This window comes from Herpailurus yagouaroundi, unplaced genomic scaffold, assembly GCF_014898765.1.
Source record: "Herpailurus yagouaroundi ecotype Mexico unplaced genomic scaffold, PumYag 142, whole genome shotgun sequence".
Lineage (NCBI taxonomy): Eukaryota > Metazoa > Chordata > Mammalia > Carnivora > Felidae > Herpailurus > Herpailurus yagouaroundi.
The window spans coordinates 47,913,543-47,930,924 of record NW_024412397.1 but is presented as its reverse complement, the minus strand read 5'-3'; the positions used below and the strand labels follow the sequence as shown (position 1 = coordinate 47,930,924).

General features: G+C 37.8%; 1 protein-coding gene across 6 annotated transcripts in view; it reads left to right on the top strand.

The window, feature by feature from the left end:
• The first annotated feature begins 394 nt into the window (after positions 1-394).
• The window catches only part of IMPACT (impact RWD domain protein), a 30,529-nt gene continuing 13,541 nt past the window's right edge, over positions 395-17,382 (top strand). The window contains exons 1-5 of one of the 6 annotated variants that reach the window (XM_040479199.1): positions 395-534; positions 1,608-1,736; positions 2,710-2,762; positions 4,843-4,905; positions 14,044-14,129. In XM_040479199.1, coding sequence (XP_040335133.1) covers positions 499-534; positions 1,608-1,736; positions 2,710-2,762; positions 4,843-4,905; positions 14,044-14,129 — 367 coding nt within the window. In that variant the 5' untranslated portion in view covers positions 395-498. Of the gene's footprint in view, positions 535-571; positions 1,053-1,607; positions 1,737-2,709; positions 2,763-4,842; positions 4,906-14,043; positions 14,130-17,382 lie in introns of those variants that run through there. The other 5 variants (XM_040479197.1, XM_040479198.1, XM_040479202.1 and 2 more) reach the window with 5 other exon arrangements.

Below are 17,382 nucleotides of genomic sequence, written 5' to 3'. Positions count from 1 at the left end.
AACACGTTTTGAAAAATCCAGAAAACAAAACAAAACAAAACAACCCCTGCCTGGAAATGCAAAGACGAGTCTGGGCTGTAGACTGCGGTCGAATTCCTCCCTGGGCTGTGGCGGTAAGCCCGACGCCCCAACGTTTCCCGGGGACTCCGGGGTATACCGCGGCCGCAGTGGGCGACCTGAAGCCCCCAGCCCCGGCGTTTCCAGGACACGGAGCCCAGAAGCCCTCCAGCCGTCTCTCTAGCGGAACGGCTTCCCCGGGCGCCGCTAAGGGGCAGAAAGAAGGCGGGCACAGGGCCAGGGAGAGGAACCTCGGGTGCGGAGAGCCCCTCACATCACCTGGCCCACAACCCGGAAGCAGATGCGGGCTGCGCGGCGCGCCCCGGGTTGCGGTTCCGGGTCGGCCTCGCTGCAGCCGGTCCTCCGCTCGCCGCCGCAGCGCCCCGCCCCCGCACTACGGACCTGGGCCGGCGGCGGCCGCCTGGCTGCTCCCGGGGCCACATGGCTGAGGGGGACGCAGGGAGCGACCAGAGGCAGGTGAGGGCCCGCCGGGGCGCCGACCTCCAGGCTCGGCTCGGCCTCGCCTCGCCGTCCCGGGCCTCCTCCGCCGAGAGGCCCTCTGCCCGGGGCCGCCCCCATTCCCGCCGGCACCGTCCGGGCCTCCAGGCGCGCCGTTTGCTGCACCGCGTTCCATTCTCTTGGCGCCCGTTCTCCGCCGATCGCCCTCCGGCCATTCGCTCCTGGGCGTCGGCGGGCTCGGCCTGCCTCCGACGGTGTCGTCGTCAACCATCAGCACGCGACGGAGCAGCTCCGGCCCGGCGACAGAAATCCGGGTTCTGCTTTCTTCCCTGTCGCCGGGTCACCTTGGACAAGCCACTTATCTCCAGTTTCTGCCTTTGCAAAATGGGCAATAATAACACAAACCCTGGAGTTCCTTGAGGGCCCGCTGGATCTTACTCCTCTTGATAGTGAGCTTTCCCTAGTGCGTGGCTCACGTGGGTACTCTTAAAAGCTTTTCCATCTGGGCTGTGAGGCCAAAATGAGATGCATACAAGGTTGCATACTTTGCTTCCCCTTTTCACCTTTAGATCCTGTTATTTTTCTTTTTTAACCCCAAACCAAAGAATAATTTCCGAAATGTTTTTAGGATACGATTACCAAAAAAAAACAATGAAACAACCACCCATACCTGTGCCTAAATCCAAAAGAAACAATGGAGATATTAAGTAGGAATATATGGCTAGTATATAGCAAGGATACTGGGGAGTGGGAGTGAGGATTACGTGGTACCTAAGAAAAGGTGAAGCAGAGGATGTGTGTTCATCTTCCCACTTGTAAATCATGCTGTAGGGTATTGTATATATCTTGGCTCACTAGTGGCCAAAAACCCAGTGATGGTGCAGCAAGGCTGGTCCTAGTCCTTGTCTGGCAACCACTTACAGAGTAGAACATGGTGACCTGCTGCTAAGACCTTTTGGCAGTGTTCCTTCAGGGATCCTTTATAAAGGCTAGTAATGTTAAATAAAAATACTTTATAAGAGGAAGGAAAATTCAGGCTTTTAGGGCATGTACATTCGTTGACTTTTTTTCCTCCCATCAACTTCTTACAGAATGAGGAAATTGAAGCAATGGCAGCTATCTATGGCGAGGAATGGTGTGTCATTGATGACTGTGCCAAAATATTTTGTATTAGAATTAGCGACGATATAGATGACCCCAAGTGGACACTTTGCTTGCAGGTATTTTCCCCTCCTTCTCTATAGCCATTTTCCAATTACAACAGTGACTGTATGATTGACTAATACTGTATTCCTCTAAATGACTGTTGTGTGACTTCTGAATTGTCTGTTTTCTTGTTAGCTTTTGTTAACAATTGAGTATCTAAGCACCAGGGTAATGAAATCTCTGATCACTCAAGACATGCTTTAACTGATAGTCTCAATCTTTCCTATCCCAGTTATTTTAATTAGATATTCTTAATATACCTTTGACAGACTTGAGTTTCACTCCCTTTCATTGTTCTGTCCATTTAATAGGAGAGGGTTTAAACCTGGAAGGATGGCTAACCTTTAAGAGGAAGAATAGGTTAGTAATTTAAAAGGCTTTATAAAACAGATACTTGTTTCTTTATTAACTGAGAATCAGTGTGGTTAAGATAAAAAAATGACAAGATCAGTATAGCTTTCTGTATTAATGCTTATTCTTTGGTGACTGCCTGTATTTTCAACATAAAGGTTTTTGTCAGTGTTTGTTTTTATAACAACACTGATCTGGGAACAAAGGTGTATGGGTCTCTGTCAAGGGTTAGTTATTTAATGTGTTTACCAGTATTTAATAGGATTCTTTTTTTAATATTTCTTCAGAAAAATACCTGGAACATGCTATAGTGCCACCCTTTTCACTTGAGGTTAGGGTTTAATGCCCCTATTTCAGTTTTCCTTTCATCTTTGTCTTCCCCACTCTTATTTCCTAACTTTCATTGCTTGTATACCTTCTCTGTAAATAATGTGCTCCTTAAAAATTGGCATTATCATTAACAACATACTTTAAGTATAAATATGAGGAGGCATTTCTCTCCTGAGATTGAACAAAATAACTGTTTTGATTTTAGTTTGGCAAGTAGGAAATTTGTCCAGTGACTAGCTTTATAAATATTGTTAATTTTGAGTCATGATGAAGTATAAACAGATTTATTTTTAAACTGCTTTACAGGTGATGCTACCAAATGAATACCCAGGTACAGCTCCACCTATTTATCAACTGAAGTAAGCTATATTTCTATGTTTATATTCTTACAAAAAGATTATACTTTTTAAAGATTATTTCTCTATATTGTGCTTTGTGTTTATATAAAATAATTTTCTTAGAAAAATACATATGGAAGTTAAGAACACCTTTTGGGGGCACCTGGGTGGTTCAGTTGGTTAAGCTTCTCACTCTTGATTTCGGCTCTGGTCATGATCCCACAGTTCGTGGGCTCAAGCCTCATGTTGGGCTCTGTGCTGGCAGCACAGAGCCTGCTTATGAGTCTCTCCCTCTCTCTCCCTCTCCCACTCCCCCTGCTCATGGTTGCATGCTCTCTCTCTCACAATGAAGAAACTTTCTTTTTGGTAATGTTTATTCATTTTTGAGAGAGAGAGACAGTGTGAGCAAGGGAGGGGCAGAGAGAAAGGGAGACACAGAATCTGAAGCAGGCTCCTGGCCCTGAGCTGTCAGCACAGAGCCGGATGTGGGGCTCAAACCCACAAGCCTTGAGATTCTGACCTGAGCCAAAGTCTGTTGCTTAACCAACTGAGCCATCCAGGCACCCCTGTTTTAAAAGTTTATTTATTTGGGGGTGTCTGGATGGCTCAGTTGGTTAAGCATCCGACTTCGGCTCAGGTCATGATCTCATGGTTCGTGGGTTTGAGGGCCATGTCAGGCTCTGTGCTAACAGCTCAGATTCTGTATGTGTTGTCTTTCTCTCTCTTTCTCTGCCCCTCCCCTGCTCACACTGTCTCTCTCTCAAAAATAAAAATACATAAACATTTTTTTTTTTAATTTTTTTTTTCAACGTTTATTTATTTTTGGGACAGAGAGAGACAGAGCATGAACGGGGGAGGGGCAGAGAGAGAGGGAGACACAGAATCGGAAACAGGCTCCAGGCTCTGAGCCTTCAGCCCAGAGCCCGACGCGGGGCTCGAACTCACGGACCGTGAGATCGTGACCTGGCTGAAGTCGGACGCTTAACCGACTGCGCCACCCAGGTGCCCCAACATAAACATTTTTAAAAAAATAAAAAAGTACTTGAAAAGAACACCTTTTGGACTTTGTATAGAGCATTTAAATAAAAAAATTTAAATTATATAAAAAACACATTGCAGAACGTATTTAGTATAAAAGAGAATCACAGCGTTCATAGGGATAAAATAGCTACTGAATTGTATTTAGAGAGAGAGAGAGAGAGAAATCTTTCTCTTTAGACAAACTGGTGGTTTAGTTTCTCCTAATCTGGTTCTGCTGACCTAGCCATAGTTCCTTGGCATGCCTCTGCCTAAGACTGCTTGCCCTCTGGGAATTACCCATGCTTGGTGCTTCTGGTGCTTCTCCTTCCCCTTGTTGTGGAGGAACCATCTTCTTAGCAGCCTAAGCTTAATCTTAGTCATGACCTGTTGATTGCAAATGATCTTTGATCAGCTTTGCCCACTTGACCTCCTAAGATGTATAAACTTGTGTGAAGAGAATTCCATTAAATTGTCATTATTAAAATTTTTACCTACCAGTGGGATAATTTTTTGTATGTGTTTTAAAACAGAAATAAAATTTGATAATAATAATGGTTCTGTTAATTTTTATTTATTGAAAATGAGAGATATAATTTTAGAATGCCTATAAACATAAATGCCCTTTTCAGGAAAAGTTGATATATATTTTTGCAGTCACGTGGCAACCACTCTATTTGTTAAAGTTGTTTTTGAGACACTATTTAGAAAAAAAAAAATTGGCAATTCCTAACAGTGTCGCAGATACTGTGAATCTGGAAATTTGGATTCTCGAACTTGTTCTGCCATTTACGTAAACCCGGACAGGTTCATGATATCCTATGAACTCACCTCTGTTTTTTAAACCATATTTTAATTGAATAATATTGGGATTGCCTTCATCAAGGTTTCCTGGGAGGACACAATAAGTTAATGCCAATGAAAGCATTTTGGAGCTGTATAGATTTGTACAATATAACATTTTAATGAAAGTAGGTAATTTTTAAAAGTTATCAAATAATTTGTAATTTAATCAGTAATTTCTGTTTGAAATATAAACACAGTCCTTGAATAGTCTTCTTCATTGTGTTTTATTTAATCTTAGTGCTCCTTGGCTTAAAGGACAAGAACGTGCAGATTTATCAAATAGCCTTGAGGAAATATATATGTAAGTAGCAAATGATTTAAAAAAAAATTCTCCTTGTGATTTTATTGTGGGCTTTTGTTGCAACTGATATGTTAAGGCATTTTCTAAAGTTTTTGTTAAGCTGCCTTTCCCTTAACCTAAAGGATGCATTTGAAGAGTCTTTGAAAGACTGGTCATATAATTTTATATATACACTTGATATGATTTCTACTTAGATAAAACAAAAACAAAAAACAGTAACAATTCAGAGCTAATAGCTGTAAAAATACCAGATTGTGAAAGTAAACCCAAAGATACAGTTCTTGTTTTAATACTTTCACAGGCTATGTTGAATGAAACTGGTTACAGCAGAATCTTGTATTAGGTCATAAAACTGAGAGTCTATTGACACTGTATTCTTCACTGTTTCATTCATTCAAGAAATACTACAAGATAGGCACTGTACTAGGTCATAGGTACACATAGTAAAAACAAAAATGGTCTGTTTTCATGGCATTTAGAACTTACTGATAGAGATATCACTCATGACATTGTAAAATGAAGGTAAAACTGCAGCTCTGATAAGTTCTGTAAAAGAAAGATATTAGTGTGCAGTACTAAATGAATTTGAAACAAGATATAACCTAGTCAAGGATGGCTTGACTTCAGAGCTGAATTACTGAAGTGAAGATAACTAGCGAATGGCACAACATGTGCAAAGGCTCTGTGTCAAGGAGCTTGTCAAGACATAAAGTTGGTGGTATGAAGGGGGAAGAGAGGGGAGGGGAGAGGAGGGAGGATGCTGGGACAGTGACCTGGTGAGGTAGGCAGGGGAGGTCATGCACAGTCTTGGAGGCCATGGGAAGGATTGTTGTCTTTGTTGTTAAGACCCGTGGAAAGCAGAGGTTTTCAAGTGGTGTGATGTCATTGATAAGATTCTGACTTTGAAAACACCAGTCTGTTTCTGTGTGGAGAGCTGATTGGAAGGGAGCAAGAATAGATACGTTAGGAGGCTAATGCAGTAGTCCAGGGAAGATGACTGTGATTTGGATTAATTTTAGTAAGATGTTAATTTAGTAAAATAAACAATGTTTTAGAATTAGTTTTACTGTAATCCAGAAACTGGTAAGGATTGTCTTATATGTTCTAGGTGGCCACCCTTTTTGGTACAGTGTATCCCTGGGATCTCGGCCAGGTTCCTTTTCCTCCTAAAATATTTAATTAAAATGTGGTAAGTCTTTATGGAATTGCTTCTGTTCATTCCTTCCTGGAGAAGTATGGTCTTCCTTGAGTCCCAGGTTTACACTTGACCCTGGAAGTAACCAAGAACTGGACGTATCAATAAAGGATGACCCCATTTAGATATTCCTCAGCATATAAGTATTATTTATTTCCTCAATTAAATGTTTTCTGATAACTTTCTCTAACCTTACTGGTCATTCCAACTTTACGCCCACAAGAAACTTGTTTCTGTAATCTTTTATTTATGTTTATTTACCATTTTATCTTCTCCCTTAGAGTAGAATAAATATACTGCAAATTTGTTCACCAGTGATGTTGTAATTATACATCTTGTGGTCATTTTTTTAGTTCTTATCTTACGTGACATCTGTAACTTATGCTGATGTTGAAGTACCTCTTTCTTGAAAACCTTCCCATGTTTGGATTCTATCATACTAATGTTCGTCATTAGTATGTCATGTACTCAGAAATGGCTTCCCATTTGCCTTTTTTCTATCCAAAAGCCCCTCTTTTACTAAGAGATCCCTTCCCATAGGACACAATTTGGTGTTCTCCCTAACTGGTTCAGTTGAGCTATTTGGGAATTAGGAAAGGTCAGAGATTATAAAGCAGTTTGTTCTAAAGATAGAATTGTAGTTTATACTGTCTTGCTTATTAAAAAGGGCTTGAATAATCCTAGTCCAATGGTATTGTTTTCACACAGGTGGTGTGAGTAAAAATAAAACTCTTTTAAAAAGAGCACTCTTGGGGCGCCTGGGTGGCTCAGTCGGTTGAGCGGTCGGTTGAGCAGCCGACTTCGGCTCAGGTCATGATCTCGCGGTCCGTGTGTTCAAGCCCCGCATCGGGCTCTGTGCTGATGGCTCAGAGCCTGGAGCCTGTTTCCGATTCTGTGTCTCCCTCTCTCTGACCCTCCCCCGTTCATGCTCTGTCTCTCTCTGTCTCAAAAATAAATAAACGTTAAAAAAATTTTTTTTAAAAAGAGCACTCTTTAAAACACTCTTAAAAAGTTTTGTGACAGCCTTTAATATTTTTCCATAAATCCAGCAGGGGGCAGCAAATTGAAAAATATTATTAGTTTTGAAAATTAGTAAATGAATATAGTTTTAATATTTATAATTTCATTATATTCTAAATATTGTATCACTATGAAGATTTTTACATTAACATCATTTTGTATGTAAAATGTGATTTTTGCCTAGACAAGAGGATGAGCCATGGTTTGTTTCCTCGTAGGTAGGAAAGCAGAAGTCAGAAAACTAACAGTTTTTCCCGTAAGAATGTATTGAGTATCTCCTATATGCTGGTACTTTGTTAGGAGTTTGGAATTTAAAAATGAAGATAAATGTGTACCAGTATGATATAATGACGTAATTACTGAGAGGTTTGGACCAAGTGCTGTACTAGCATTTTTTTAAGAGGTTTTAGCAACAGACTATCTCTGGGCATGTGGATAGAGTTGTAAAGAAGGATTCCATTGTGAAGGAGACCTTGGAGCATGGTGTTTGCCAGGTAATCAAGTGGGGAGAGGTTTTCTGGTAGAAGGGACTGCATGAGCAAAATCATGTAGGTGTGAAGCAACCTGGCATCTTCAAAATTTAGCAAATAGTTTAAGATGCCAGGTATATAAACTAGGTAAGGATAAGAATAAAGAAGTCGTAAGTTGGGAAAGAAGTGTGGGCATTATGTTGTAGGCTCTAAGTGTTCTGCACAGAGTAGTGATGTAATCAGATTTGTATTGCAGTGTGAGAGATGGGCTGTGAAGAGTTTGAGGAGGAGGGAGATGGTGGAAGCCTTTTTAGGAAGGCAACAAGATTGGATGGAGAAGAATGATCAGTTAAAGAAATACTTAAGAATATAGACTGGGGCACCTGGGTGGCTCAGTCAGTTAAGCATCCAACCCTTGGTTTTGGCTCAGGTCGTTATGTCACGGTTCAAGAGTTTGAGCCCCATGTTGGGCTCTGTACTGGCAGCATGGAGGCTACTTGGGGTACTGTCTCTCTCTCCCCCTCCCCCTCTCTCCCTCCCTTCTTCTCTCCCTCCTTCCCTCTCTCTCTCTCTCTCCCCCATCTCCCTCCCTCCCTCCCTCCCTCCCTCCCTCTCCCTTTCAAAATAAATAAATAAACTCTTTAAAAAAAAGAATATCGACTAGGATTTGGTGATTAGTTACTTGTAGATTAATTTGCTTATCACCTTACTTTTGATGAAATATTTTGCATATGAGTATTTTAAATCTGTGAAAATAATTATTTTAATCAAGCAAAAGGTGAATGATGGATTTAAAAATACCTGGAATATAATAATAAATGTTGTTTAAGAGTAATCCCTTAAGGAAAGGGATTAACATTTTTTTTTTTTTGTAGTACAGGTTTTTCCCCACCATCTAAAAGTGGAGCATTCCTATTAAACCCCTCAAAATGGCATAAAGAAAGAATATCCCCAGCTTTCTGAATGTTCAAGTTACACTGCTTCACTTTATGAAAGACCTACATTTGGTACAGTAATGGCAGTTCTCATAAAAGTGAAAATCCTCTTCAGGTTTCTTTTGGTTAGTGAAAATAGCTAATGTAGATCTTTTGTAAAAGTGCAGTGGCATAACACAAACTTTTGGAAAATGGGGGAATATCTGTATTTAAATTTACAATGGTTCATTTTAACAATATTTAATTTAAAATCCAAGATGATGATTTTAATTTCCCACAGCCCCTCACATTTTGATTTATCATGGAGTCTTAGATTTGAAAGTTGGGAGGAGAGGCTTATCAGATGAGATCAGGTGTGTTCAGGGTGGCATGGCCGTAGACAAGGCGAGGCTTATCAAAGCACAAATTGCCACAAAGCTAAAAGAGTGAGGAAAACATTGTTCAAGACTATTGCAGTAGGGGAGAGAGGCCAGAGCTCAGTCTGACCTCAACTTCCAGAAACAAAAGGCAGAATTTTTTGTGTTTTTAATTCCAATGAGTTAACATACAGTGTTATTAGTTTCATGTATATAAGATACCATAATTCCGTACATTGCTGGTGCTCATCATGACAAGTGCCCTCCTTAATCCCCATCACCTATTTCACCCATGTCCCTACCCACCTCCCCTCTGGTAATCATCTGCTTATTCTCTATAGTTAAGACTCTCTTTCTTGATTTCTCTCTCTCTCTCTTTTTTTTTTTTTTTTGTCTCCTTTGCTTTTTGTTTTGTTTAAATTCCACATATGGGTGAAATCATATGGTATTTGTCTTTCTCTGACTTATTTCACTTAGCATAATACTTCAATCCTTTTTCTATGGCTGTGTAATATTCCATTATACATATTTATATTTATATATGTCACATCTTATTTATCCATTCATCAGTGGATGGACACTTGGGTTTCTTCCATATCCTGGCTATGGTAAATAATGCTGCTATAAACATAGGGGTGCATTATTGCTTTGAATTAGTGTTTCTGTACTTTTTGGGTAACTACCTAGTAATTCGATTGCTGGATTATAGGATAGTTCTATTTTTAACTTTTTGAGGAACCTCCATACTGTTTTCCACAGTGGCTGTACCAGTTTGCATTCCCACCAGCAGTGCACAAGGGTTCTTTTTTTCTCCACATCCTCCCTAACACCTATTGTTTCTCATGTTGATTTTAGCCATTCTGACAGGTGTGAGGTAATATCTGATTGTACTTTTGATTTGCATTTCCCTGATGGTAAGAGATGAAGAGCATCTTTACCTGTGTCTATTTGCCATCTGGGTGTCTACTCTGGAGAAATATCTGTTTTGCCCATTTTTTAATTGGATTATTTGTTTTTTGGGTGTTGAGTTTTATAAGTTCTTTACATATTTTGGATACTAACCCTTTATTGTATGTGTCATTTGCAAATATCTTCTCCCATTCCATAGATTACCTTTAATTTTATTGATTTGTTTCTTTTGATGTGTAGAAGTCTTTTGATTTTATGTAGTCCCAGTAGTTTATTTTTGCTTTTGTTTTTCTTGCCAGGAGAATTTTTAAAATTTTCATTCCAGTGTAGTTAACATGCAATGTTATGTTAGTTTCAGATGTACAATACAGTGATTCAGCAGTTCCATATATTACTCAGTGCTCATCAAGATAAATCTGTTCTTAATCCCCTTCACTTAATTTACCCCATCCCACACCCCCCCCCCCCCCACCTCCCCTATGGTAACCATCTGTTTGTTCTCTAAAGTTAAGAGTCTGGTTTTTTTTTAATTTCTCTTCCTTTGTTTGTTTCTTTAACTCCACATGAGTAGAATCATATGGTATTTGTTTCTCTCTGCTCTGACTTATTTTGCTTAGCATTATGCTACCTAGATCCATCCATTTGTTGCAGATGGCAAGTTTTCATCCTTTTCTATGGCTGAATAATATTCCATTGTTTGTATGTATGTGTATGTATACACATACATACACACCATATTTCCTTTATCCCTTCATCTATTGATGGACACTTGTGTTGCTTTCTTAGTTTGGCTGTTGTAAATAATTCTGCAGTAAACATAGGGGTGCATGTATCCTTTCAAATTAGTGTTTTTGTATTCTTTGAGTAAATGCACAGTAGTGTGATTCCTGGATTGTAGGGTAGTTCTACTTTTAATTTTTTGAGGAACCTGCCTACTGTTTTTCATAGTGGGTACACTAGTTTGCATTCCTAGCAACAGAATTTGTAAGGGCTGGGATAAGGATTTGAGGGAAGGTTAATCAGTGAGCTGTGTAAGCCCAGTAAGTTATTTCCTGAGTTTGCAAATGTGTTTCTCATGATTAGGCCATCTGTGTTTGCTAATTGTTGCTCATCAGAAGTTAGGCTCCTCCCCTCCCATAAAGACGGGAGAAGGGATGCTGTCTTCCTTAATGATTACAGTTCAAAATGATGGCTGCCAGGTCCTTGAGAAAGACACTCTTAGGCTATAAAACTGACAGGATTCTCCCTAAATCCTTTGGGATACTCCCAAAGGAGTAGAGAAAGAATTTATAATGTCAACTTTTCTAACAAAAATGCACTAAGAAAAGGGAGGTCAGGGCCTATAGTTAGGAAGTTCTGCCAGTCTCAAGTTTAGCTAAGCTGGCATTAAGGCTGTCTTGGCCAGGCTTCTAGAATCAGTTTTGGAAATAATGTGGCCTCTTTGAATCTGTTTTCTCATCTGTAAAATAAGGATATTAGAATACTACTGTTGTGAGGATTAAATGACATAATCTGTGTAATGTGCTTTAGAAGCATATGATAGCCACCCTTAATTTTATTGTTATTAAAAGAATCATCTCATCCAATTTTGTCATTTTGAAAATGGGATAATAGAAACTCAGATTGTGTGATTTGTCTGAGGTCACACAACTTAGTAGTGTATTTTAGCAAGTGGCTTTGTCCATAAATCAACAAATATAAATATTAGAAAATTAAAGATGCAACAGAGCCACAAGTAACATGACTTTGTTTTGATCATTCTGGATGGGCTAATAGTCATTTAAATATAGCTATTCACAAAATCCAGCTTTTAGTCCAAGTTTGTCTTTTATTCAGTTTGAAACAAATATTGTTCTAGACATTTTCTATTTAGCTACTTTACCATAATTTAATTTAATAAATAAAAGCTTAGCATCTCACCCTATAATAAGTAGTTTTTTTAAATTTTGTATCAGAGTCCTTAGGATTCCGTAGACTTCCTCCAGGACCAGTTGTGGGTGGCGTGCAAGGCAGATAGACACAGGAAGGAGTTTGAAAACCACCAAATCCTAGTGGATAGTTAAAATCTTGGACCAAGGAGAAAACACAGTTTCTTCTTACAAGAGAAAACACAAATGCGGCAATAACAACAACAACAACAACAAACAAACAAAACACCCATTAGTGATAGAACAAGGGAAAGAGTAATTGTCATTTTACTTAGGAAATTGTAAACACCCACTACAACTTCCATACGTTGGATTTCAGTAAGTTTTGTTAAATACAAGGGAAAAAGGAAGCATTCGGTAACTGATGTTGGGCAGAAGTGCTGTTGTACGTTTTTCTGCAAGAAGCCGTGGGCCGGAGGAGAGGAGATTTGGAGTTAAGGTTTAATTTTGTCTTTATTATTTGGAAAAATTATTTATTAATCGTGAAAATTCTTCCAAGGTGTTTTCACAACACTCCAACAACAAATCTGAATGTGATTGTATGATTCATACACAGGATGATTTTCCTGCCTCGAAGGTGGCTTAAGGATTTAGTGAAGTAACAAAGTGTTTTCTACATATCTTCTGTATAGTAGGTGTTCATTAAACACTAGATACTGGTATTACTATTTTTGGTGATGTGAAGAATTCAATAGAATGAGATTAGGAGATGGAGCGAATTATATACAAAAACATAAATTTGTAAGGATCACAAACACTGATATAAGGGACCCAGTTTTCTCATTGACTACCATCTCCCCAGGCCAGCATGTAGACATGGTGTAGTTATGTTGAGTGAATTAAGATAGGTTCACTTGAAGAGAAACTGCTTCTGTAAAGTAAGATAACATGCTCTAAGTCTCTGTTTTATAGATGAAGAAACAGACTCAGAGTTCAAGTGGCTTACTTGCCTAGGATCATAGCTGCTTGATAGGAGAGCAAAATGCAGTGAGCAAGCTGAGTTTTGGAGTCAGTCTGCATTCACATTCTGTCTCTGGGGTTCTTCACTGCTTCTAAGACTGTTTTAGACAAGTCTGTTTTTTCTAGGTCTGTTTTCTCATTTGTACAATGGGGAAATAATACTTCATTAAATAATTGTGAGCATTTAATGTGTTGACACATATAATGAACTTCGGGCTTTGTATATACTCAATCCATCGTACCTTTCTGCGTCTATACCTCTGAATCATTTATTGAGAAGAGAGGATAGAAGTGGGAATTGTTTAAAAGAAATTCAAACCATATTCCCCAAATTTTAAAGCCTTCCCAGTTGACTTTTCCTCTCTCTCAGAATCATAGACACCAGTTACCAGAGCACAGGGAGGAATGTTTAGTGCTAAGGAGTTATGGGTGAGATGGGGAAGATTTGAGGGTACAGAATTATTTGAAAACAATATTTTCTTCTCTCTGCTTATTTTGAAAGTTTCCTTTGGTGGGTACTGATGAGTAGTGATGAAGAGAGATAGTGGTTTCAAGGGGGACTTTCAGAGGAAGGAGGTAAGGTGTTGTTATCAAGTAATACGGGGATTACTTTAAGTACACGTAACGGACATTTATCTAAAGTTGGTGTCATTCCCTAAAGAGTAGACACCGGGACCTTTATTTTATTGCTGTTGTCATCATTTGACATAACTCTATGGACATGAACCATGCCATGTTCTTTTTCTCAGTGACCTTTGAGTTGGATTTAATTTATCTGAATCAGTCAGACATTATTTGGAACCAAAATGAGTCAGTTTGGGCAACAGAATATTTTGTCAAAAAATGCGATTGTAAAGTTGTTACCTGAATTGTCTTTTAAGTCTTTTAAATTTGGTCTCTGAGGGAGTTCCTCTGATGCTTTGCATTCTTTGCTGAAATAATTATACCAAACAAGTGTGCCAAATAAGCGGTTTGAAATTGTTCAAAAAGCTTAAAAAAAAAAGCAAGCTGTGACATCAGTACTGAAACTATATCTGCTAACAGGAACTGAATCCCCTTTACATCTATCTACTTCATCTAGTTCAAGTTCAGAAGTTTTCTTTACCCTCTTTGGTTGCAGCTTTTCTCTTATTTTAAGTAAGCAATGTTAATTTGGAGCCTGTTGAAATTGTTAATACTGATATGAACATCTGTATTCAATACTTAGCTAACAGATGTTAGGAAATCTCATGTTATTATAAATTCTTTTGTAAAAGGCATAGCTAGATTGCATATAATTTCTCAGATTGTAAATATGTTCATATTTTCTTGAATTTGAGAAAGAGTTTTTTTTAATAACCAAGTTTTCTCTTCAATTTTGTTTAGACAGAATATTGGTGAAAGTATTCTTTACCTATGGGTAGAGAAAATAAGAGATGTTCTAATACAGAAATCTCAGATGACAGAACCAGGTAAATACCAGAAGAATATTATTAATATTATTAATGCTCTTTTAACTTAATCATAATTAAATTTCCATGTAAATATTCTAAATGAAATTTTTAATAAAAAATCTGTATTCTGTTTTATGGTTCGTATGTGATAAAATACAAGTTTCTCTGGACAAGTTCATTTGCTCATGTAGTTATGGTTATTTCTATGTGATTTTAGCCTCTTTGGTTTCATATTATACTCTTACAGAACTTGGGTTAAAGAACGTGGGTCTAAAATTTCTGCTTTCTTTGACTATTAAGGTAATATGAACCATGTAACATTCCTCATGAATTACTGGAGTACACAAGTTAGACATTAGCTTCAAATGAGTAAAGTGTTTATAGAAAAAGAACTCTGGAAAACACACCAACTGATATTTAGGATATAAAAATTTACTTTGAAAATTGATTTTTAAATTGAGATGTAGTTCACATACCATAATTATTTATCCTCTAAAAATGTGTAATACAGTGGTTTTGGTATATTCCAAAATTGTACACCTGTCGCTACTATCTAATTTCATATCAAAGACATATATTGATTTGAAAATCAATATATGTCTTTATTATTCTTTGATTGAATCATTCATGACAACGTGGGTGTTTCTAATATTTCATTGTTACCACTGATAGAATTGTTTTCAATCTGGTAAAGAGATTTTTAAAAAACCAGCAATAGTTTATTTACTAACTTTTTAGAAGATTATTTATAAGGAACCAATTATTTTGGACTCACTTAGCAAAATCATTATATACTTAAAATTGATAGTAGTGGTAACTTTTTCAGAGCATTTTACTATTTTTCTGTAGAAAATAAACGTTTTTACTGCTTCCATTAACATCTGAGATAAATGGTATGAAGATATTCTCTCCATGTGACAATCATTTTTGAATTGTTTTCCTGACTTTTATAATTCATGTTCTGATTTTGTAGCATTTCAGGGCATTGATAGGAAAAGTAGTCTCAAAATAAAATTGATTTTTGCTGATCTGCCATGCTAGAGTGTGGGATAATTGCAAAAAATGGAATGTATGCCAGTAAAAATTTAGGACTCCAAAAAATTTGGAATCACTCAATTCTCAGGAGATTTTTAAAAGTATAGATCTTGGGGCGCCTGGGTGGCGCAGTCGGTTAAGCGTCCGACTTCAGCCAGGTCACAATCTCGCGGTCTGTGAGTTCGAGCCCCGCGTCAGGCTCTGGGCTGATGGCTCAGAGCCTGGAGCCTGTTTCCGATTCTGTGTCTCCCTCTCTCTCTGCCCCTCCCCCGTTCATGCTCTGTCTCTCTCTGTCCCAAAAAAATAAATAAACGTTGAAATAAATAAATAAATAAATAAATAAATAAATAAATAAAAGTATAGATCTTAAAAATAAGATATTTTCCCTTTTCCATCTATATCCACATTACAGTTTAGCCACTCTTTAAATTGTAATGTTATTGATTTTTGTTTACAATTTGTAGTTATACTTTTTAGAAATTTTGTTTGGTATTTTTCTTACCAAAAATTGTTTTTGTAGACTTCATATTAAAATGCAAGGATTTGTAATTCTAAAGAATTAATAAGATTACAAGCTCGTGATCAAGATATCTCATGAGAATTTTCCATTCTACCCACTTAACAAGTAACTTAGGTTGATTTTACTGTTAATCTTCAGTACAAATTTATTTCATAGGTTTTTTCTATTGCAGAAGTACTAAATTTTGAAGTAATTATATACACAAAAAAATTTTACAATTCTGTACTAATTTTAGACTTACAGAAAAATTGCAAAAATAGTACAATGAACTCTTTTATATTCCTCACTCTGTTCCCCCTAGTAACATCCTACTTAACCACAGTATAATTACAAAGAATAGGAAACTAACATTGGTATAATATTAACCAAACTAAAGATCCGAATTTCATGGATTTTTTCCACTAACATCCTTTCTGCTGTTATAGGATGCTGTCCAAGATTCTACATTGCATTGACTTGTTATTTCTCCTTACTCTCTTCTAGTCTGTAAATAATTTCTCAGTCTTTCCTTGGCCTTTATGACCTCTTATGACCTAACACTTTTGAAGAGTACTGTATTTTGTAAATGTCCCTCTGTTTGGGTCTGTCCATTGTTTTCTCATATTGGAGCAAGATTAGGCATTTTGGCAAGAATACCACAAAAATGATATTGTCTCCTTCAGAGTGCATATATCAAGGAACTCATGGTATCAGTATGCTTTATTGTTATGTTTACCTTGATCCTTGTGGTATCTGTCAGGTATCTCCACTGTAAAGTTATAGTATTAATCAAGCCTCTCCAAAGAACCAATTGGGTGTGAGTGTGTGTGTGTGTGTGTGTGTGTGTGTGTGTGTGTGTGTGTGTATGCGTGTGTATTTATAAAGACAAGGAGGGGGAAGAGAGGGATGGATGCAGAAGAAGGGAGGAAGAGGTATGGAAGAGAAGGAGAGAGAGATCAGTTTAAGGACTTGGCTCATGAGATTGTGGAGGCTGGCAAGTCCACACTCTGCAAGGTACTTTGACAGGCTGGAGACCTAGGGAAGAATTAGTGTTGCAGCTCAAGTCTGAAGGCTGGCTGTCTGCTCGAAGAATTCCCTCTTCCTCTGGGGAGGCTAGTCCCTTTTCTATTAAGACCTTAACTAGATGTAGCTCTCTCACATTGTGGAGGACAGTCTGCTTTACTCAAAGTTAACTGATTTCAATGTGAATTCCATCTAAGAAATACCTTTACAGAAACCTCTAGAATAGAGTTTGATCAAATAAATATCTGGATAATGTGGACTGAACTAGCCAAGTTGACATATAAACTTAACCTCACAGTTACGGTCTTTCCCTTTGTAGTTGATAAGTACCTTGAGGGAGATACTTTGAGCCTCTGCTAATATCCTGTTCCTCCTTAAACTTTAACTTTAATATCTATTAGTCTGTCTTGTCAACAGTATTTATTGCTGTGGTGTTTGCATAATAATGATTCTCATTTCCTTCTTTCCTTCTTCATGGAATTGGAATTCTTTTGTGAGGAAGAGATGTCTCTTCTCCCCGTTTGTTTTTTATTTATTTTTATCAGTATGAACTCATGTATATTATTTTACTCCATGGGTTAAAATTCTATACTATCATTATTTTGTTGCTCAAATTTTTCCAGCTTTGGCCTTCAGGTAGACTCTTGTATTCTTTTTTGTTAGCTCACCTGTCTTTTTTTTTTTTTTTTTTTTTTTTTTTTTTTTTTTTTTTTT